This window comes from Scyliorhinus canicula, chromosome 6 (assembly GCF_902713615.1).
Source record: "Scyliorhinus canicula chromosome 6, sScyCan1.1, whole genome shotgun sequence".
NCBI classification, from domain to species: Eukaryota; Metazoa; Chordata; class Chondrichthyes; order Carcharhiniformes; family Scyliorhinidae; genus Scyliorhinus; species Scyliorhinus canicula.
In genome coordinates, this window is record NC_052151.1 from 103,046,209 (window position 1) to 103,069,646 (window position 23,438).

General features: G+C 46.0%; 1 protein-coding gene across 6 annotated transcripts in view; it reads right to left on the bottom strand.

Moving 5' to 3' along the window:
- Positions 1 to 2,729: 2,729 nt before the first annotated feature.
- The window catches only part of soga3a (SOGA family member 3a), an 84,391-nt gene continuing 63,682 nt past the window's right edge, over positions 2,730 to 23,438 (bottom strand). For 4 of the 6 annotated variants that reach the window (XM_038799780.1, XM_038799782.1, XM_038799779.1 and 1 more), the window contains 5 exons: positions 22,649 to 22,900; positions 16,765 to 17,100; positions 16,584 to 16,663; positions 14,349 to 15,762; positions 2,730 to 3,633 (listed from right to left, as the gene is read on the bottom strand). In XM_038799780.1, the coding sequence (XP_038655708.1) occupies positions 3,451 to 3,633; positions 14,349 to 15,762; positions 16,584 to 16,663; positions 16,765 to 17,100; positions 22,649 to 22,900 (2,265 nt within the window). In that variant the 3' untranslated portion in view covers positions 2,730 to 3,450. Of the gene's footprint in view, positions 3,634 to 9,962; positions 9,991 to 14,348; positions 15,763 to 16,583; positions 16,664 to 16,764; positions 17,101 to 22,648; positions 22,901 to 23,438 lie in introns of all 6 variants that reach the window. The other 2 variants (XM_038799778.1, XM_038799783.1) reach the window with 2 other exon arrangements.

Genomic DNA, 23,438 nt, shown 5'->3' on the forward strand with positions numbered 1-23,438 from the left:
TTCCTTTGTGATATTCAAAAATGCTTTGGTTTCAATAGGGGTGTGAATTTTGGTTCCTGTCATTTCTATAGTTTTATTTTCCAATTATGTCCCCAGCTCATAATTTTGACTTTGATTTTAGCTTTAAATTATGTTTCTCGTAGAATGATGGTCTCCAATTTTCTTTAATTTACCTGGTGTTAGCAGAATTTCACACCTATATATTTGCCTCCCTAGTTATTCTTTTCTATCTGCTGATTTTACTTCAATGAAGGATGAATCATTGCTTTTAGCGTAATGCTAAAAATCCACTTGGTTCGAACTCGAAAGGTTTACATTTATCACCTAGCTCAACGGAAACCCTCATCCATGCTTTTCCAGATGCTTACTAAGATAGTTAATTTCAATGAAGGTGTGAACCATTGTTTTTAGCTTCATACAAAAATCCTGTGTGTTTGCTAAGCCTGCTTGACTAAGGCTATCTGCATTTTACAATCCTGCTCTTTGCAGCTGCTGTTAACCCTTTGTGGGATCTTTCCCTGTATCCTCTCATGTTTCTCTCAGACCAGATATTGCCAGACTTCCATGGTTCAAATGACACATCTTTCCACATTTTCAATTACAGCGCGCTCTGGACGAGGGGAAAGACGTTGGAGCTCAGCCGCGTGTACAGAATCTGGAGCTTCTGTGCTTCTGGAATTGTGTCTGGCACAGACCAGATGTCCGCTTCGAAAAAGGCTAGCCAATGTTCAAAGTCCTTTTTGGCATTGTCTGCTTGAGGATGCAGCTGCAGGCGATCCGGCTTGATGCGGAGGTCCATCTCTGAAAACTCAAGTGTAATAAATTGATGCTCTATCAATTGCGCAAAGACGGGAGTAGGATGTAATCGAGGCTTTATTACACTGAGATGTGTGGCCTCCTACAGCAGTTGTACGGGGAGCACACATATTTATACTATACCTACTGGGCGAAGCCAGCAGGCAGGAATCTACCCCTGTACATGTAGTACAGGGGCCTTACCTAATGCACCTATAACAACATCCTCTATATACAATATGTACATCAGTGGTGACTACCACACTGGGTTATGGGAATAGGGTGGAGCCGTGAGCTTAAGTGGGGTGCTCTTTCCAAGAGCCGGTGCAGATTTGATGGGCTAAATGGCCTCCTTCTGCACTGGAAATTCTATGATTCCCCACCTCGGCACCATTGATGTGTACGATACTTTGCTTTCTGAAGGCAATGACCAGCTCTTTAGTTTTGCTGACATTGAGGGAGAGATTGTTGCCGTTACGCCACTCCACTATCTTCCTCCTGTACTCTGACTCTTCTTTGTTCGAGAGCCAACCTACTATGGTTGTGTCATCAGCAAAATTGTAGATGGAGTTGGAGCCACATTTTGCCACACAGTCGTGTGTGTATAGGGAGTACAGTAAGAGGTTATGTATGCAGCCTTGCGGGGCCCCGGTAATGAGGACTGTCATGGAGGTATTAGAACACAGAACATACAGTGCAGAAGGAAGCCATTTGGCCCATCGAGTCTGCACCGACCCACTTCCACCCCATCCCCGTACTGCAATAACCCCTCCTAACCTTTTTGGACGCTAAGGGAAATTTAGCATAGTCAATACACCTAATCTGCACGTCTTTGGACTGTGAGAGGAAACCGGAGGACCCGGAGGAAACCCACGCAGACATGGGGAGAATGTGCAGACTCTGCACAGACAGTGACCCAGCGGGGAATTGAACCTGGGACCCTGGCGCTGTGAAGCCACAGTGATAGTCACTGGTGGTACCGTGCTGTCCATTGTTGTTTATCCTTACTGATTGTGGTCTATGGGTCAGGAAGTCAAGAATCCAGTTGCAGAGGGAGGAGATAAGTCCTAGGTTTGGAGCTTTGATATGAGCTTGGCTGGGATTATAGTGTTGGAAGACGGAACTGTAGTCAATGAATAGGAGTCTTCTGTCGGAGTCCTTGTTGTTCAGATGCTCCAGGGATGAGTGTAGGACCAGAGAGAGCACCTAACCTAGGTCCAATCCCCCAGTCCATCCCCGAAACCCCATGTAGGAGCAATTTAGCTCAATTTAACTCAAAAAGCCTAGGGCATAATTTTCCAGCTCTAGGGTGGAATTTTCCAGCTCTTCCCACTGTCGGGATCCTCTGACCGCGTTGATAGCAACCCCCAACTGCGGATTTCCCGGAAGCAGAGGATGCGAACAATGAAAAAGCCTGTCAACAGCAACAGGATGAGAGATCCTGCCGTCAGCCACGGCCGGCCGCCTCCGTTGCCGTAAAACATGCTGCAGGGGTGTCTTTGAGAAATAGACATGTCAGGTGAAATGAAATGAAAATCGCTTGTCATGAGTAGGCTTCAATGAAGTTACTGTGAAAAGCCCCTAGTCGCCACATTCCGGCGCCTGTCCGGGGAGGCTGGTACGGAAATCGAACCGTGCTGCTGGCCTGCTTGGTCTGCTTTAAAAGTCAGCGATTTAGCCTGGTGAGCTAAACCAGCCCCTTCAATACAATTTGCAATTTTACGGTTTGCAATGAAGTACTCTACAAGAGGAAAGCAAAAGGTGCTGATCAGAGTAACAAATCTGACATCCTTGGATAATTTGCCATCCCAGGCTTTGGATAATTTGCTGTCATGACTAGAAGGCCAATTTTACTAAAGGTTGTTCTCAGCAGGAAGTACATTTCAGGGAGCCACGAGAACTATGATACGATAATATAAAATTCAACTGCAGAATTATAATATAAAATCTTAAATGCCTGATCTACAGTCAGTTTTATTTTTAATATTGTACATTTGCTTTTTTTTTACATTTGGGAATAGAACAATATTTTGTTCTTCAAAGTGCCTTAAATGAGTAACAATGTCAAGACACATTTAAAATGAAATAATGAGACTGTCTCATTGCTGTTTTATACTTCCACATGTCATAATGGGAAAAAAAAGACCTGTTCGGAAGGAAGCTTGCTCCTGATCATAAACAGGTAATATAGATGTTAAATGTTACCTAAATGCCCACAGACATTGCTGCAAGTTTCAACTACACATGCATATACAAACACATTAGCATGCAAATAATTGAGCTTTCTGCTCCTCATAAAATACAGCTGATATACAAGTTTACAACAAAATACAGAATTGTACAGTAAACGTTGCAAAATAAACATTCACTTATTTAACTGATAAATACACATTGTAAAATAATCAATTTGTAAAATAATCAACTTGTAATGGCATAATTTAATTTTTACAGCTATGCAAAGTGTGTAGGTTCATACGGTCAATGCAAGTACTGGAGACTACTGATCATAATGTTAACAAACCTTTCCTTCTGAAGCCATGTGGAGATCAGGTGTAGGATGCTTGCTGTGTAATGTTTTATAGGATTAAAATGTACTATCATTTAAGAAAGTCAGTGTGCAGATGAAGCATAATCTGCGCGGTGCACTTGATAATGTTATATGATTGAAGTTTTTATATCAAAAAAGAAAGCTTGTCCGTGTTTTTGTGCAGCTCTGTTATGTACAGCTGGTGCAGATGATGATCTTGTTGCCCATCGTGATGGTAAGCGGCGGTTCTGTGGTGTTGCAGGACGTGAAAAGCTCATACCATTCAATCTCATTGTCACAGGTGGCAAGGTCTAAAACAAAGATGTTTTGGAAGGCATGAAGAAAAGTTTACTGCAATCCTACAACATCCAGTATTATATTATAAAATATGATATAACACTATTAATATGACATTTGATGTAGTACACCATGGCAAATTTATAAAAACATTGATTAGGCTCCACTTACAGTACTGTATCTAGTTACCAACACTCTCATTACAGTAGGGGCACTTAAGCCATAGGAAGTATACAGTATATGTTCACCAAACAAGGTATAGAAAGCTACTGTTTGGAAAGACTTAAGATGCTGAAAATAGTTCCACTGGAACATAAAGCTTATAAAATCTTAGACAATGCTGGACAATCGCAGCAGATTTGACAGCATCTGTGGCGAGAGAAGGGAGCTAACGTTTTAGGTCTGGGGGTCCGAGCCACTGGAGTCAACAGCTATCCACCCCGTAGGCTGCATGCACCCAACTGTCTAATGCTATACATTTCTGTTCAACCCCCACTCCATCGGACAAGAACGCACACAGCCACTGACAGAGGGAGGAGACTGAGGGGGACCACCGGAACTTTGGCCCGACCACAGCAGAAACTGGACATGTTGGTGGAGATGGAGAAAGGGCAGTCGCCGGGACAGAGGTCGGCAATGAGCGAGGAAGTGAGATCTCATCGAGTGGCAGCTCCCCATGGCACATGTGCCACCCCCCTCACACCCACCACCACCGTACACTACCCACAGACCCCCGCTCCACCACCACTCCCCCATTGCACACACACACTCCTCCCCCCACAGATCCCTCAGGCCGCGATGCAATGATACGTCTTGTATTGTAGCAGTTGCTGGTGATGAGGCAGGCTATTCTGATATCATGCACACCAGACCCCAACACAACCACACCCTCAGCTGTCGAGCAGCAATGACGATGACACCGACATGGACAGAAGCCATTGACCGCATCCCATGATACCCCGGAGCCGGAGTCCAGGGAAGACACTGACTTTCCGTCACAGCTGTCTAAAACACTCTCCACCATCCCAGAGACACTCACTTTGGTTGGACACTTTAGTGAAGAGGCTCCTGGGACACTATCTGGTGTGAACCACACACATGCTCTGGTGCATCAGATGGAGTTAGGAACCCCTGAGGGAACGGACGGTCAGATGGGGGCGGGCCGACCCCAGAGACTAGCTGCCTGGGCTTCGGGCTTCTGGAACGGAAGGTCCCATCGATTGCAGTGAAACAGTCGCAGAGTCAGGGACTACACGAGGGGTTGTCGGTAAACACGTGCAGGAGCAGTTGGAGGTATCCAACAAGTGCAGCAGCAGGAGGTTGTGTTGACTATGCGTGCCACCCAGGCGAACATCACATGGGTGGCGTCAGCGGTTTTGTCCGTTGATCAACATGCCCATGGTCTGGGACAATCTTTGCAGGTTGTGGGGAGGCCCTGGACAGGACTGCCCTTTCACAGGCAGCCATGTACCAGAGCCACCTGGACATTGCAACAGCATTCCAGAAAATGGCCCAGTCACAGTGGGCCATGGCTGAGAGTGTCGGCGGCATTGTCCAGACGGTGGCTGACATGGCACAGACATAGAGCGAGGTGGCCCAGTCCCAGGAGGTGATGGCGCAGGGACTAGCTGATGTGGCACAGACCTAGAAAGTGGTGTCACAGTCACTGGGTGATGTGGCACAGTCCCAGACAGAGGTGTGCTCCAATGCCCTGATCATGTAGACCCTGGTTGAGACAAGAGCGGACCTCCAGAACTGACAGTGCCAGGTGGCATGGGAGACTCAGGGGTTAGCTCCACTCACATCTCCCTGTCCCCTGGAGTGGCCCAGGGGCCATCAGGCACCCCGAGGGAGGGGTAGGTAATGGGGCCCATGCCGGTGACTCCCATAAGTGAGATGCTGAAACACTTCCAATCCTGTCCCTGGCGCATCACATGGGCAGCGGCCAGAACAAGGTGGCACCACCCCACCTAAGACCATAAGACATAGGAGCAGAATTAGGCCACTCGGCCCATCGAGTCTGTTTCCGCCATTCAATCATGGCTCATATTTTTCTCATCCCCATTCTCCTGCCTTCTCCACATAGGTTTATTGATCAAGAACCTATCTATCTTTGTCTTTTTGTTTATAAATTTAGAGTACCCAATTCATTTTTTCCAATTAAAGGGCAATTTAGCGTGGCCAATCCAACTACACTGCACATCTTTTGGGTTGAGGGGGCGAAACCCACGCAAACAAGGGGAAAATGTGCAAACTCCACACGGACAGTGACCCAGAGCCGTGATTGAACTTGGGACCTCGGCACCGTGAGGCAACAGGGCTAACCCACTGTGCCACCGTGCTGCCCTTACTATCTCGGTCTTAAAGACCCTCAGTGATTTGGCCTCCGCAGCCTTCTGTGGCAAAGAGTTCCACAGATTCACCACCCTCTGGCTAAATAAATTTTGCCTCCTCTCTGTTTTAAAGGATCGTCCCTTTAGTTTGAGATTGTGCCCTCTGGTTCTAGTTTTTCCTAGAAGTGGAAACATCCTCTCCACTTTCACTCTATCCAGGCCTTGCAGTATCCTGTAAGTTTCAATAAGATCCCCTCTCATCCTTCTAAACTCCAACGAGTACAAACCCAGAGTCCTTAACTGTTCTTCATACAACAAACTCTTCATTCCAGGGATCATTCTTGTGAACCCCCTCTGGACCCTTTCCAAGGACAGAAAATCCTTCCTTAGATACAGGGCCCAAAACTGCTCACAATACTCCAAATGGGGGTCTGACAAGAGCCTTATACAGCCTCAGAAGTACATCCCTGACTTGTATTCTAGCCCTCTCGACATTGCGTTTGGCTTCCTAACTGCTGACTGAACCTGTACGTTAAGCTTAAGAGAATCTTGAACAAGGACTCCCAAGTCCCTTTGTGCTTCTGATTTCCTAAGCATTTCCCTACACAGAAAATAGTGTATGCCTCTATTCCTCTTTCCAAAGTGCATACCTCACACTTTTCCACATTGTCTTTCATCTGCCACTTCTTTGCCCAATCTCCTAGCCTGTCCAAATCCTTCTGCAGCCCCCCTGCTTCCTCAATACTCTACAGATCATTGTATCCTCTGCAAACTTAACAGTGCCTTCAGTTCTTTCTTCCAGATCATTAATGTATATTGTGAAAAGTATTGGTCCCAGCACAGACCCGAGGTACAAGACTAGTCACTGGCTGCCATTCTGAAAAAGACCCCTTTATCCCCACTCTGCCTTCTGCCAGTCAGCCAATCCTCTATCCATGCCAGAATCTTAACCTTAACACCATGGGCTCTTAACTTATTTAACAGTCCCCTGTGCGGCACCTTGTCAAAGGCCTTCTGGAAATCTAAATAAATCACATCCACTGATTCTCCTTTGTCTAACTTCCTTCTTACCTCCTCAAAGAACTCTAACAGATTTGTCAGACATGACTCCCCTTTGAGGAAGCCGTGCTGACTCAGTCCTATTTTATCATGCACTTCAAAGTCCTTCACAATCTCATCTTTAATAATGGACTCGGAAATCTTACCAATGACCGAAGTCAGGCTAACCGGTTATAATTTCCCGTCTTATGCCTCCCTCTCTTCTCAAACGGTGGTGTTACATTAGCCATTTTCCAGTCCTCCGGGACCCTCCCTGCCTCCAGTGATTCCTGAAAGATTACCACCAATGCCGCCGCAATCTCCTCAGCTATCTCTTTTAGAACCCTGGGATGTAGTCCATTTGGTCCAGGTGATTTATCCACCTTCAGACCTTTCAGTTTCACCAAAACCTTCTCCTTAGTGATGGCCACTACACTCACCTCTGCCTCCTGATTCTCCTGGCGCTCTGGCATCTCAGTGCTGTCTTCCATCATGAAGGCTGATGCAAAGTAACTATTCAGTTCCTCTGCGCTTTTGTTTTCCTATTATTACTTATCCAGCCTCATTTTCCAGTGGTTCAATGTTTATTTTTGCCTCTCTCTTACCTTGTATATATTGAAAAAAAACTCTTCCTTTCTGCTTTTATATTATTAGCTAGCTTGCACTCATATTTCATCTTCCGCCCATTATTGGTTTTATATTTGTCCTCTGCTCACTTTTAAAGGCTTCCCAATCCTCTGGCCTCCCACTAATCCTCGCCATTTTGTATGCTTTTTCTTTTGCTTTCATGCTGTCCTTGACTTCGTCAGCCATGGATGCCTCATCCTGAGCATGTTTCCTCCTCCATGTGATGAAGTTCTGTTGTAATTCCCGAATCACCCCCCAAAATTTCTTGTCACTGCTTCCCTGCTAGGCTCTTTTTCCAATCAACTCTGGCCAGCTCCTACCTCATGTCTTTGTAGTTACCTTTATTCAATTGTAATACCCTCTCAAACTGCAGGGTAAATTCTATCATATTGTGGTTACTGTTCCCAAAGGAGTCCTTCACCTTAAGATCCCTAATCAAGTCTGCCTCATTACACATCACCAAATCCAGAATTGCCTGTTCCCTAGTAGGCTCTGTCACAAGCTGCTCCAAAAAACCATCTCTTAGACATTCCACAAGTTCCTTTTCTTCGGATCCACTACCAACCTGATTTTCCCAGTCCACGTGCAGATCAAAGTCGTACATGATTATTATATTATCTTTTTTACATGTCTTTTCTATCTCCTGATGTATTTTATTTTCTGGCCCACATCCTGACTACTGCTAGAGGGCCTGTGCGTAAATCCCATCAGGGTCTTTTTAGCTTTGCGATTCCTCAACTTTACCCACAGAGATTCTATGCCTTCTGATCTTATATCGCTCCTTGCTATCGATTTAACTTCATTCCTTACTAACAATGCAACCCCGCCCTCTTTCCCCATCTTTTGATGACAAATATACATATATATTTAGATCCCAGCCCTGATCCCCTTGCAGCCACATCTCTGTGATGCCCACAATATCTTACCGGCCAATTTTCAATGTGCGCAACAAGCTCATTTACCTTGTTCCGTATTTAGGTACAACACAATCAGTCCTGCATTGACCACCTCCCTTCTCACACTTATCACCTTTTTTCTTCTGCGTGAGGGTGATGTTGTTCTCTTGTTTTTGTTCTTTATTTCTCCTTCAGTTATTACACATTCTAACCTAACGCTCTGGTTTCCACTCCGGCCATGCTAGTTTAAATCATCCTGAGTGACTCTAGCAAACCTTCCAGCCATTATATTGGTGCCCCTCCAGTTTAGATGCAACCTGTCCTTCTTGTTTAGGTCCCACTTGCCCCGGAAGACATCCCAATGGTTCAGAAATCTGAAACCCTCCATCCTACATCACTAGTTTAGCCACGTATTTAGCTCCACTACCCTCTTATTTCTAGCCTCACTGGCACGTGGCACAGGGAGTAATCCTGTGATTTCAACCCTAGAAGTCCTGGTTTTTAGCTTACTGCCTAACTACCTGAATTACTTCTGCAGGACCTCATCACTCTTCCTGCCTATGTCATTAGTACCTATGTGTACTACGACCTCTGGCTGTTCACCCTCCTCCTTCAGGATGCCGTGTTTGTTCAGAGACATCCTTGACCCTGGCACCACGGAGGCAACATACCATCCTGGATTCTCTTTCTTGTGCACAGAAGCGCCTATCTGTGCCCCTTACTATAGAGTCCCAGAAAATTATTGTTCTCCTGCACTTTGCCCTCCCCGCTGAGAAACAGAGCCAGTTGTGGTGCAACTGCTCTGGCTGCTGTTGTTCTCCCCTGATAGGTTATTCCTCCCCAAACACTATTTAAAATGGTATACCTGTTCGAAAGGGGGGTAGCCACAGGGGATTCCTACACTGACTGCCTGCCCTTTCTAGCGGTCACCCATCTGCCTGACTGCACCTTGAGTGTGACCATATCTCTATAACACCTATCTATGACACTTTCCGCCACCTCCATGCTCCCAAGTGCATCCGACTGCTAATCCAACTGAACCATGCGGACAGTGAGGAGCTGCCATTGGTTACACTTCCTGCAGACTTAGTCAACCGGAATGCTGGACTTGTCACGGATCTCTCATAACTCACAGTTAGAGCACTGCACCCCGCTGAGTAACATTTATGCACTAGTTAATTCATTCAAAATAAATATTAGATTAAGTTACAATTAACTATCTGGCCCTGGCGCGAGATTTTTACTGCAAAATTAAATGTTAAATACTAATCTCTACCCTCAGTTTTAGTTACTCCTCGACCTAGTTAATGAATTAGTTTTAATCATTTTTTTGAATGTTTTTCTTGTCAAATTTAACAGATTCCCTATCAGCCAATCAGGTCACAGCTTTACTGTGATATATCTTCAGTTTTTACCTCCACAATTTGAAATGGTCTTTATATCACTTACCTTCCCAGGATGCTCTCTGGATCTCTCCCTGCAGATTAACAATTACAAAGTCAGAAAAAAGGTGGGGGCAGCTCCAGTTAACTAGACCACTAAACCTTTAACTGAAAAACAGGAAAATCAAATTCACCACTTACCTCTTTAATTGCCACACTGCTCCAAATTACCAAGTTTCAATTCTCAACTCAGGCTGTCTCTAACTTCACGTGCGCAAAGCTAACTGGGATACCTGAGCAGCAGCCGAGCCCATCCAGGCCAGGGCACCCCGGAAGACTGTCACCAAACTGAGACCCAGGTCACTAGGCGGGAATCGCAGCAGGTCGCCTCCACTCCTGATGTACCATCTGGGGATCCACCGAGGTATAGCGCTATGGCCTGCATGGGTGCAGGGCACAGTATACCGTGAGACGCTAGGGCATAGACCTGTATATATCTGTTCACATTAAACACCTGTGCACAACGTTACAACCTGCCTCGGCGCTCTGTCAGATGGGTGTGAGGGGTGGGCTTGCTGGACTTTGTGGGTGGGCTTGGCCCAGGGATCGCAGCTCAGCCAGCGCTCACCGGTCCAGTGCCCCTTCCTCCACTACGCTCACCAGTTCCCTAGTCACCCCAGGGATTTGATAGCACGGTGTGATGGAATGGCCAGCTCGCTTGCAGGGATCACCCAGGTGGACAGTACAAAGTGCTACTGTGGGCAGGAGTCAGACTTTGCCTAACAGTGTGGAGCACCAGAGCTCAACCCAGAGCGGGTTGTCATCATCTTCCATCTCATGGGACAGAGTGAATTTAACTGCCAACCCAGAACCCACGCCCAGTAGTGAGGCAGGTAGGAATCACAAAGTAGGTTTCAAGGGATGGGGGGGTGGTGGCGCAGGGAGAGTGTTCATGGGAGGGGACGACTGGTAGGGTGTGGTCCATGCCCCTGTCCACATCCCCTAGTCAATGAACCTGGAGGCGGTCAGAGCGTTACGTGCGAGTCAGCCCTGGCATACACGCTGTGCGACCTCCTATGCCTGTCTGGGCCCGGGCCCCATGCCCTGCCCACCCCCACATCCTCCTCATCAGATGAGGACTGCCATTCATCCTCCTCCTCCAGCACGTTTCCCCTCTGCTGAACAATGTTGTGGAGGACGCAGCAGGCCACCGCAATGTGGGAGATTCTCCCAGAGCTATACTGGAGGGCCCTTCCAGAGAGGTCCAGGCACCTGAACTGTATCTTCAGGAGGCCAAAGCGGCGTTCGATCATGCCCCGGCTGCTACATGGGCGTTGTAACAGGTCTCCCCATCAGTGTGTGGCATCCGGATAGGTGTCATCAGCCACGACCGCAGGAGCTAAAACCCGAGCCGGTGGTGTGCCTTGAAGAGGCCAGGAAACGTCAAGTGTGCCAAGATGGAGGTATTGAGCACATTGCCTGGGTATCAGGTGCAGAAATCATGGTGTGCATCTCGATGGTTACACACCACCAGTTCCATCATCGAATGGAACCCCTTTCAGTTTGTGAAGACTGGCCTGTTTTCTGCAGGTGCCCAGGGGGCAACATGCATCCCGTCGATCATCCCCTGGACCTGGGGTATCTTGTCGATGGTGGCAAACTCCACTGCCCAGGCATCCTGGTGGGCTCAGTCCACATTGAAGTGGATGTATTGTGCCAACTAGGCATATAGGGCCTCCGTGATGGTACGGATACACCTGTACACCGAACTTTGTGAGATCCTGACAGGTCCCCATTCAGCACCTGGAAGGATCCTGTGGTGTAAAAGTTCAGGGTGACCTTGACAGCCACCAGGAGTGGGTCCAACCCGACCGCCCCCCCTATTCCCTCTGGTGACAGGTGACCTGGAAGATATGTTGCACTGTCCCACTGCTCAGCCAGAGTCTTCGACAGTATGCCCGGTCCAGCAGGTCCTTGAATGACAGGTGCTGCCGGTAGACATGAGGCCTCATGCGGCACCTCTCTCTGCTCGGCCTGTTGGGCGGCCGGGCTCCCTATCCTCACCGGCTACCTCCTGTTCCTCTGAAGCAGTCTCCGCTGCTGCAACGTCCTCTTCCTCGAGCTGCTCCAGCTCGAACAGCTGCAGTGAATCCCCCAGGGTTGCGGCAGCAAGGTGGAAGGCTGCCATCGCTGTTTGAATTCCAATATCCATTGTCTGCAGGAGTGATAGGTCGACATGTTAGCATGGTGCATACCCCCCATATCCAACCAGGTCCAAAGGGGTACACCGTTTGCACTGTGAACCCTGTTCCGTATGTTCCCCCCCTCCATCCCCGTCTCCACAGCACGGGCCCCATCACTACCCGGTACCGTGAGGTCCTCTGGCCCTGGCGCACATCCATGCTGCCAGGGTTACCATCAGCTGGCACTTTTTATGCCAGCGGTACACTCTGCGGCCCCAGTCTGATGCCCCCCTGTAGAAGCTACTGTGGGCTGGCCCTTGGGTGTGCCACGTGTGGCCCTGCAGGTTGGGGGGCATGGCAGAGTGGAACGTGGGTGCTGGGGTCCGGAGAGTGGTCAGTGAGGCCAAAGCGGCGCTCGATCATGCCCCGGCCGCTACATGGGCGTTGTAACAGGTCTCCCCATCAGTGTGTGGCCTCCGGATAGGTGTCATCAGCCACGACCGCATGAGCTAAAAACCGAGCCGGTGGTGTGCCTTGAAGAGGCCAGGAAACGTCAAGTGTGCCAAGATGAAGGTGTTGAGCACATTGCCTGGGTATCAGGTGCATGGTGTGCATCTCGATGGTTACACACCACCAGTTCCATCATCGAATGGAACCCCTTTCAGTTTGTAAAGGCTGGCCTGTTTTCTGCAGGTGCCCAGGGGGGCAAATGCATCCCGTCGATCATCCCCTGGACCAGGGGTATCTTGTCGATGGTGGCAAACTCCACTGCCCAGGCATCCTGGTGGGCTCAGTCCACATTGAAATGGATGTATTGTGCCAACTAGGCATATAGGGCCTCCGTGATGGCACGGATACACCTGTACACCGAACTTTGTGAGATCCTGACAGGTCCCCATTCAGCACCTGGAAGGATCCTGTGGTGTAAAGGTTCAGGGTGGCCTTGACCTTGACAGCCACCAGGAGTGGGACCAACCCGACCGCCCCCCCTATTCCCTCTGGTGACAGGTGACCTGGAAGATATGTTGCACTGTCCCACTGCTCAGCCAGAGTCTTCGACAGTATGCCCGGTCCAGCAGGTCCTTGAATGACAGGTGCTGCCGGTAGACATGAGGCCTCATGCGGCACCTCTCTCTGCTCAGCCTGTTGGGCGGCCGGGCACCCCATCCTCACCGGCTACCTCCTGTTCCTCTGAAGCAGTCTCCGCTGCTGCAACGTCCTCTTCCTCGAGCTGCTCCAGCTCGAACAGCTGCAGTGCATGCCCCAGGGTTGCGGCAGCAAGGTGGAAGGCTGCCATCGCTGTTTGAATTCCAATATCCATTGTCTGCAGGAGTGAAAGGTCGACATGTTAGCATGGTGCATACCCCCCATATCCAACCAGGTCCAAAGGGGTACACCGTTTGCACTGCAAACCCTGTTCCGTATGTTCTCCTCCTCCATCCCCGTCTCCGCAGCACGGGCCCCATCACTACCCGGTACCGTGAGGTCCTCTGGCCCTGGCGCACATCCATGCTGCCAGGGTTACCATCAGCTGGCACTTTCCATGCCAGCGGTACACTCTGCGGCCCCAGTCTGATGCCCCCCTGTAGAAGCTACTGTGGGCTGGCCCTGGGTGTGCCACGTGACTCCCTGCAGGTTTGGGGGGCATGGCAGAGTGGAAGGTGGGTGTTGGGGTCCGGAGAGTGGTCAGTGGGGTGCACAGCAAGATGGCTGCCTTGCAGGCCACCCCTGGTCACCCCCCCAGCCCGGCCAGTGACAGGACCGGGAACCCGTGATGATGCCTCTGCACGTCTTACCTCCTTTCCCTCCCTCATCACTGCGCCTGTTTCAATATTTTTAAAAGCACAAGTGAATCTCACCATCAGGAAATCCCCCCAGCTGAGGCAGAGCATCGCGGAGGCCCCACAGAATACCGGGCCAGGCTCACTAACGATATGCAAACATCATTTACTGTTTGTGCAGAGTAGAACGCATCGACGCCACTTTCGAGGCACCGGAGAATTGCAATTTGCGTGAACTCGGTGCCGGCCACGGTTTTGGCGTCATGACTAACTTCCCGCCCAATCGCCTTTTCAGATAATGTGTCGACCGACAGAGAATTCCGCCCAATATATTTTGAGGTTGAGAACAGACACCTGCCTCCAGTGTTGACCAGAGAGAAAAACAAGTTTAAAATTAGAACATTAACAAAAATTACTATAGATGATCACAGTCAGAAAACTTTGTGGTGTATTATCAAATATAATTTGTGCAGCTTAAGATTTGCTTACCATAGGTAATGAAGCTTGCTGCCCTGAGACACATCGGGATGATCCTGATTTTTTCATTATCTCTTGCTTATCTTGATCCAGGTGAAGTATTCGAAAAAGGTGAGTGATCCTATTTGCATTTCCATGCAAAGATCCAGAATGAGATGTCTGTGGCTTTGTTCTGCCATCAGCACAATTAGCAACCTTTTTCTCCACCTGAAAGGAAGGACTTGCCGGTCTTTCAGTGTTTCTCAACATTGTTTGGACAATATCAAAATTGGACCTTGCGCACTTTGGACTGGAAAATGTATTTGGAATCAAGTCAACCGTGTCAAACATGGAGCTTTTGTCACTATCAGCAATCCAACCGGGGAATCCGCAGCTCTGCTTATCTTGTTCTGCAATTTTTGTGTTCATGACGTACGGTGAAACGTAAGGTCTAAAAGCTGAACCAGTATGCTCTGAAGAAAATTGTTTGTCATGAACGTTCCCTGCAGAGTGAAGTGAGAAGCTAGGTCGTGGGTAGGTAACTGTCTCATTCTGTGCCATTTCCACTGATTTTCCATATCCAACAGGATCAAACCCTTCAGTGGTTAAACCAGCTCTGCTGAAGGTACCAGTTTGTGTTGAAGGTACACCTAATACAGACTGCACAAACACACCATTGGTGCTGCAAACCCCTGTGGCTGATGAAGAGCTAGAAAAGTTACACTCAGTTGGATTACATTTGGGAGACAGAGGCTTTCTTTGCCCAAGTCCACCATTGGAGTTTCCATCCAGACTCTGCTCCGCTGTTGGTAACGTTATGCTCTTATCAGAAGAAAATGTTTTAACTGCTGAATCAAAATTTTTGTTTCCAGTTCTGAAGCCACATGACCACCTACTGTGGTTATTGTTTTTATTGCATTGAAGTCGCACGTCACATTTAATTTGTGGTGTTAAAGGCTCAAAATATCTTCCACCGATTAAAGATTTCTGTTCATTTTCCTGCAATGAGGCTTCATATTTTCTCAGGACGCAAGGGTGATTGTAACTCTTGTTCACCACATGATTTCCTGTTGTGCAGTTACTGTTACCTTCCTTCCCAGCATCTTCGCGATCCAGCGGAAACATTGAAAATGAATTTGCAATGTACCAAGATGATGTCCTTGGTGGAACTGGTGGAGCTTTTTTCCCTGAGGAAGATGTATCATTTCGGCCAGCACCTCCTGATTTTGCAGGAGAAATTCCATGCCCAACCCTTTTGGAGTGATTCCAGTTTTTCTCATTATGTAGCTCTTCAGAACATATTTGATATTCTGAAAGTGTAGGGCTCAATGCTTCAAATATATCATTTGAAATGCAGCTATCCTCATCTGAGAAGCTTTCATCTCTTAAAAGTGTATTTTCATTTTGTTTCTCTTTACATTCTTGCCGCTGTGAGACTGATTTTGTTCTGGTTCAAAAAAAACATAAATTATATGATCGATGTGATTGATAAGTATAAAATAATTCCCCTTTTTTTCCTCTTCATAATTTGGTTTGATAGGACATTGTGGCTTCCCTGCTAGTTTAACCTGGTAGGGAGTGGAGCCTGATCTTGAGGGGGCCCTAAGCGGTCTTGTTATTTTTCTTCAATTTTCTTTGCAGGGTCTGGAGCTGCAGAAGTCTTTTTCCGGTTCATAGAAAGAAAACTGGCTGAGGCTACTGACCTCTTCCCCCAACTGTGATGCCTTCCTGAACCCCCATTTAGCTAAGCATTGGATCGCAGTCCTTTGAGCCCATGGCAGCAACCTTCTGCCACTTGACATCTCGAGCTTGCCTACTAGCCAGCTGCTGGTTTGAGAGGAGACTGACGGTGGCATAAGCAGATCAGGAACAGGACTTAAAAGCTTCAAGACATTACTCTGTAGAAGTCAGAATCATCTGTCTCTCAACCCGAGCTATAATAGGCTCTATAGATGGATGGAAAAAGGAGATAGCTTCCCACCCCACCCAAGTTAGTGCCAGCCCATTATGGTACATTGCACTGATGTAGTGTTCCATCTAAAGTGACTCTTCAAAGTGCAGGCTTGGTTCGAGTCAACTTCTTGCAGGACATAAAACATATCCCAGCCTATCCTCACAGTACATTGCACTTGGGCAGAAACTCCTGAAGGTATGATTCAGCCCAGTTCTGCCCATGAAATATTCTTTCTAATCTCTTTTCCTCTTTGATATTCTAATCTGCACACTGACTAAGAATTACAACTTAAAATGTTTCTGATAAATTGATACCTTCTGTGGCTCACTTTTTTCTGGACGTCCTCTTGGTAACTGCACAATTCTTCACTTACTTTTGCTATTTCTTGTAAAGCCTGTGAAAATGAGAAGGTTAGCTGTAAGATGCAGGTGCCCAAATGTCAACAAAATGGCATTGACACACTGTAATTTATGGAATTTATGGAATTGGACTTACTGCATTCAGAGCACTGGCGAATTTCTTTTTATCATTCTGTACATTTCCCAAATTTTGGCTGCCATCACCTTCCTCTAAACTTTCAAGTGATAATTCCTCAATAAACAATGAATCACTTGCATTCTTTCCTATGCCTTGATCTGTATCATTTAAAATAACATCTTCCATCCCTGCACCATAGGTCTTTGTACTGTTCATACAATTCTGGTCTTGTGCCTCATTGCATTCAGGACTGGAGGTATGTAAATTAAGAAGTACCCAATCATCTCTTGTGTTTTGTCTTTGTCTCTGTCCATTCAATTTACACTCTTGTCTTGAATTTACATCCCAATAAATCTGCAGGTTCAAAAACAAAAAATATTTGGTTGATACAATATGTATTGTTTCAACAAGTACAATAACATATTTATTATTCAATAATTCTCAAATGGAACTAGAATGATCACAAGGCATCCTGCTCACGCTCAGTTCATTCACCATTATGGATTAGGTGATGTGGTTGGTTGAAATAAAGTCCTTCCACTTCCAGAACCTGAGATTGAGTCCGGAGTAGACCAAAAACAAAATGAGATGCAGTCACCGTTCACCAGCAACCTAACTGAACCAGCCACTCAAATACTGTGGCATCAAGCAGAGGCTGGGAGTTTTTGTGTGAGTAACTCACCTCTTGATTCCTCAAAGCCATTGACCATTGACAAGGCACAAGTCAGGAGTGTGAATTACTTGGCTGGAAGGGTTCAACTGCAACAACATTCAAAATGATTAACATTATCGAGGACAAATCAGCCTGCCTAAATTAAGCACCCCATCCATTCACTCCTGCCACCACTGGTGTTCTACATCTACAAACAACACAGCAGTAACTCTCCAACATCCTCAATGACAATTTCCAAACGTGACCTCTACCATCTCGAAAGACAATTGCAGCAGACAATGGAAACTTTACCAGCTACAAGTTTGCATCAAAGCCACAGACCATCCTGACTTGGAACTATATATCACTGTATCAAAATCTTGGGACTACATCCCCAACAGCACTGTGGGTGTACCTACATTATATGGCCTGCAGCACTCCAAGAAGGTGGCTCACCACCTCCATCTCAAGGGCAAAAATGACTGATCTTGCCACCAACTCTTACATCCCGAGAATTGATTTTAAAAACTCAGGCGTTTTAGGTCTTTCAAGTAGTGAATGCTGGTGCCACGTTCAATGATTTTGCATTTTGCCCTTCTTCCAGAAGTACAAAAGGAAGCATATCCATATTGTTGGTGATCAGATCCCTTTTATTTCTAAAAATTCAATGTCTGCTGTTTTTTTTGAACATCCACACTGGCAATTCCAGAAAAATTCATGCTGCCTACTTGTTCTTTCAACCAAGGATGACGCACTGGAACTGAGGTGTCATAATATCCACCCATGTATATAATGAAGTGCAGACAGGTAGTGACTGACACACAGGATGACCAGTAAGCACACAGCACAGAGCAGCCAATCACCAGACAGGACACTACCACTATAAAGCCAGAGGGCACTAGGTTTCCCGCTCTCTCTGGACCCAGCCACTGAGACAGTCAGAGTCCATGAGCTAGCCAGTGCAAACACCATGCGGTAGCTAGTAAGTCTGGTCAGGCTAGTACTAGGTCTCCAGTCAATTCAGTATAGTGTCAACCCACAGCTGAGCATGTATATTAGTTAATATTCATAGATTTTACAGTGCAGAAGGAGGCCATTCGGCCCATCGAGTCTGCACCGGCTCTTGAAAGAGCACCCTACCCAAGGTCAACACCACCACCCCATCCCCATAACCCAGTAACCCCACCCAACACTAAGGGCAATTTTGGACACTAAGGGCAATTTATCATGGCCAATCCACCTAACCTGCACATCTTTTACTGTGGGAGGAAACCGGAGCACCCGGAGGAAACCCTCGCACACACGGGAAGGATGTGCAGACTCCGCACAGACAGTGACCCAAGCCGGAATCGAACCTGGGACCCTGGAGCTGTGAAGTGATTGTGCTATCCACAATGCTACCGTGCTGCCCTTGAATACGTTGAATAAAATCGTGTTGGATCTTCTCCGGTGTTAGAGGTCTGTCTCTCGCTACACTGCATCAAGTGCAGTCCACGTCGACCCAACCTGCCTAACACATCATTAGGTAGTTCAGAATTTTACTGAAATAAGATACTATTAAAAGAATAGAGTAAATAAATCTGTCCATTAAAACTAATCACATATGTTTTAAGTCTTTTGATAAATAGTAAACCCTATTATATGTAACAATATTCATATATTGAGCAAGCTTTTAATGCTATTGGATACGTTTTCCAGTCCCGCCCATCGCAAGAATTGTCACGGGCAGGATGGACAATTTGACGGACCATTGAAAGGTCAGTTGTCCTCAGGCAAGAACCACTGGTCACGGAGTGGGAGGGACCACAAAATCTCACTCTATGTGTGAAGAGTAGGGGAGGTTACAACAACTTTAGGTTTGAGTGACATTTGTGCAACAATGGAGCCTGCAGTCAGCAGAAAAGTGCCCCCTGTTGTTCTTGAGGCAAGTTATCACAACAATTGATCTTGTGAGATGGGGTTCCCTTTCATTAAGTCTGTTCGACAAGGTCTCACGTAAGACTAGTATGTATAATTGGGATTGGGGATAATATATTGAGATGTATAGATAACTGGTTGGTAGACAGGAAACAAAGTAGGAATAAACAGATCTTTTTCCAAGTGGCAGGCAGTGGCTAGTGGGGTACCAAGGGATCAGTGCTAGGACCCCAGCTATTTGCAATGTATATTAATGATTTAGATGACAGAACTAAATTAATATTTCCAAATTTGCAGATGACACAAATCTGGGTAGGAGGGTGAGCTGTGAGGAGGATGCAGAGATGCTTCAGTGTAATTTGGACAAGTTGAATGAGTGGTCAAATGGCGGATGCAGTATAATGTGGATAAATGTGAGATTATCCACTTTACCCCACCCTATCTCTGTAATGCTCCAGTCCTACAATCCTCTAAAGTATCTGCATTTCTCCACTCTGCCTCTTGATCATCCCTGATCTTAGCCACTGTGTCATTGGTGGCCATGTCTTCAGATGTCAGGGCCTTGGATTCTGAAATTCCCTCCTTAAACTCAGCACCTATCTATTTCTCTTTCCTACTTTAGGACATTCCTTAAAACCCATCTCTTCGACCAGGTTTTTGGTCATCTACCCCATTATGTCGCTCAGTGTCAAATTTTGTTTGAAACCCCTCTTGTGAAATGCCTAGGGAATTTTTTTCAAAGTTAAAGGCACTGTATGAATATTGTTGCTGTAGTTGTAGTTGCCCTGCTTACTGTTGTCATTTTAGCCTGTTTCAGAGCTTTACTCTAAAAATGTCAAACTGAATTTTGTGCTCACCACGGTAGAGAATGACACTAGTGTAGAGAGGTAGATTTTCTACTTTGATCTCAGTGTATGGTTACCGCTCTACTTAACTTTTGTCATTTACTGTGGGAAATGTCATGTGAGGGTCCTTTTAAGAAAAGTGTGTTTTATTAAATGGCTGCAGTGATGTCACTGTATGGGTGGAGCTGGGCTGTGATTCTGTCTTTGACTTTAGTTTTGAGCTGGAAGCTGCTTTGTGGCTCTCAATGTTTTGGTTTTGTTTTCAGTTGGGAGCTGCATTCAAACAAACAAGGTGTATTTTTGGTCTCGCTCTCTCTGCATGCTACAGAATGTCTCTAGACCACTTGATAACTTCAAAGTAGTACCTGTTGTCTGTAAGGAATTCAAACCTACTGTTTTTGTAGAAAAAGGGTGTTTGGCTTATAGATGTTGTTTGGAAAATTATTAAGGGTTACCCATAGAGTACTGTATCTTTGGGGAGGTATTTGTGTTGGTAGTTGATAAGATGTTTACTGTGTGTTTTTAAAATGTTAACTGGATTCATAGAATAAACATTATTTTGTTTAAAAATACTTAAGATATCTGTTGCATAACATCTGGAAAGTGGGCCCTTGTACTCCTCATAACCAAAATCTATTAAAAGCTGTAGGTCAGGTGAACTCCATGATATACTTTGGGGTTCTCTAAACCCTGGCCCATAACAGAAGCTAAAGGGAATGTACAAAATGGACATAGTTCTTTACAGATAGATATATTACCTTATGAATTAAAATCAAAACAAATGTCATAGAATTGGTTAAGGATTCACAAGTATTTCATTTGGAATCAGTTCAAAAAAGCTTCACTAGACTAATTCCCTTAATAAAGGGATTGTCTTTTGAGAAAAGGTTGAGAAAGTTTGACCATTGGAGCTTAGAAGAATGGGAGGTAATCTACTGAAATGTAAAAGGTAATGAGGGGGCTTGAGAGTGTGGATGCTGAGAGGATGCTTCCTCTCGTGGGGGCACAGTTTACATACAAACATACACATTAGGAGCAGGGGTAGGCCACTTGGCCCCTCGAGCCTGCTCCACCTTTAATAAGATCATAGTCGATTGGATTGTAACCGTAACCCCACATTCCTGTCTACCCCCAGTAATCTTTCACCCCCTTGCTGATAAAGAAACTATTTAGCTCTGCTTTAAGAGATATTCAAAAACTCTGTATCCACCTCTATTTGAAGAAGAGAGTTGCAAAGACTCACGGCCCTCTGAGCGAAAAAAATTATCCCCATCTGTGTTAAACGAGCAGTTCATTATTCTTCAACAGTGACCCCTAGTTCTAGATTCTCCCACAAGAGGAGAAATCCTTTCCACATCCACTCTGTCAGGGCAGCAAGGCGACACCGTAGTTGGCACTGCAACCTAACAGTGCCAGGGGCCCGGGTTCGATTCCGGCCATAGGCGACTTTCCGTGTGGAGTTTGCACTTCCTCTAAGTGACTGCGTGGTTTTCCTCTGGGTGCTCTGATTTCCTCCACAGTCCGAAGTTAGGTGGATTGGTCGTGCTAAATTGCCAAATGTCCAAAGATTGGGTGGGGTTACAGGGGTAGGGCGGGGAAGTGGTCCAAGATTGGGTGCTTTTTCAGAGAGTTGCTGCAGATCCGCTGAATCTGCACTGTAGGGAATTCTATGAAGACACCTCAGGATCTTATATATTTCAATCAAGTAAATCAAGTTTAAAGAGTGGTGTGTCAAAAACGACAGATAGGGGCAGCACGGTAGCACAATGGTTAGCACTGTTGCTTCACAGCTCCAGGGTCCCCAAGTTCTATTCCCAGCTTGGGTCACTGTCTGTGCGGAGTCTGCACATTCTCTCAGTGTCTGGGTTTCCTCAGGGTGCTCCGGTTTCTTCCCACAGTGCAAAAATGTGCAGGTTAGGAGGATTGGCCATGCTAAATTGCCTTAGTGTTCAAAAAGGTTAGGTAGGGGTTTCTGGGTTACGGGGATAGGGTGGAGGCGTGGGCTTAAGTACAGTGCTCTTTCCAAGGGCCGGTGCAGACTCGATAGGCCGAATGGCCTCCCTCCGCTCTGTAAATTCTATGATAAGAAGGGATTCCTTCTCTCAGTCATTGGAATTCTCTTCCTCAGATAGCAGTGGAGGCTGGGTTATTCGATATATTCAAGGGTGAGTTAGGCCACAATCTGATCAGTCATGATCTTATTGATTAGGAGCAGGCTTGATAGGCTGAATGGCTTACTCCTCCTCTTGCTTCTCATGATCTTATGATCTGAAGAAATATATGACTTTATCAATTTTTTCCTTATTGCATTAAAGTAGAATTTATGACAAATCAATCTGTGATAACAATACAATGTCATTAGGTCACATGTAAATGGATTTGAGAAGCAACATAAAAGACTCTCTTCATACTATCCTATTTGCAAGAACATTGTAACGTCTTTCCAATATCTTTTCTGCATGCTTTTTACATATGGTAAGTACAGCACCTGCTCAATCTTCCTCTGCATGTCCTTCAGTTGACTTTCCCATTCCTTTCTTTCATTATCAAATTGTTCAAGTAACTCCATCTTCTCCCTGCCCCAGTTTCTCTCATTGATCTCCAGCTGTTTCCTCAGATCCATGGCCGCTGAGTGAATGTTTGCCAATAACTGCTTCTGTTCTTCCCTTTCTTTTCCAAATGTTTCGCTTGCTTCTTGGGGTGTTTTTTCAATACGCTGTTTACTTGCCTTTAGTTCCAGCTATTTGGAGGCAAGAAATAAGGTATTTGTGCATATTTCATACCCATGAATTTGTATTTTTTCCATAAATACAGTACAGTATTCAGGTTTTCAACATGTTAAGAGAATTAACATAAAACCAAACCAGAAAATGGTCCATATTTCCAAAACAATTGAAATGTAGATAGCCTCATCTCATAGTACATATGTACACATGAATAATTAAACAACCTGTTTCCTTTTTAATTATGCATATTATCTGATATTATGATGTTTTTTTTTACATGTTCAAAATTTAACATGCCTGAACTGGCTGCCAGCATCCATTCTTTAAAATCCATTTATCATGCCTAATGGTGTAGTTTTTATCCAGTTCTATCTGGTTCTATGAGTTGACTGCCAGCAATGGAAATTAGATTTAACAGTAGAGCTCAAGGAATTTGAAGAATGTGCCAAAGACTTTAAAAAGCTTGGGAACCAATGACCTTAACAATTATGCTGGGATATGTGAACCTACAGATTCTTAATGCCTTTGTATCAATTTTTGTTGTTGTTTTAA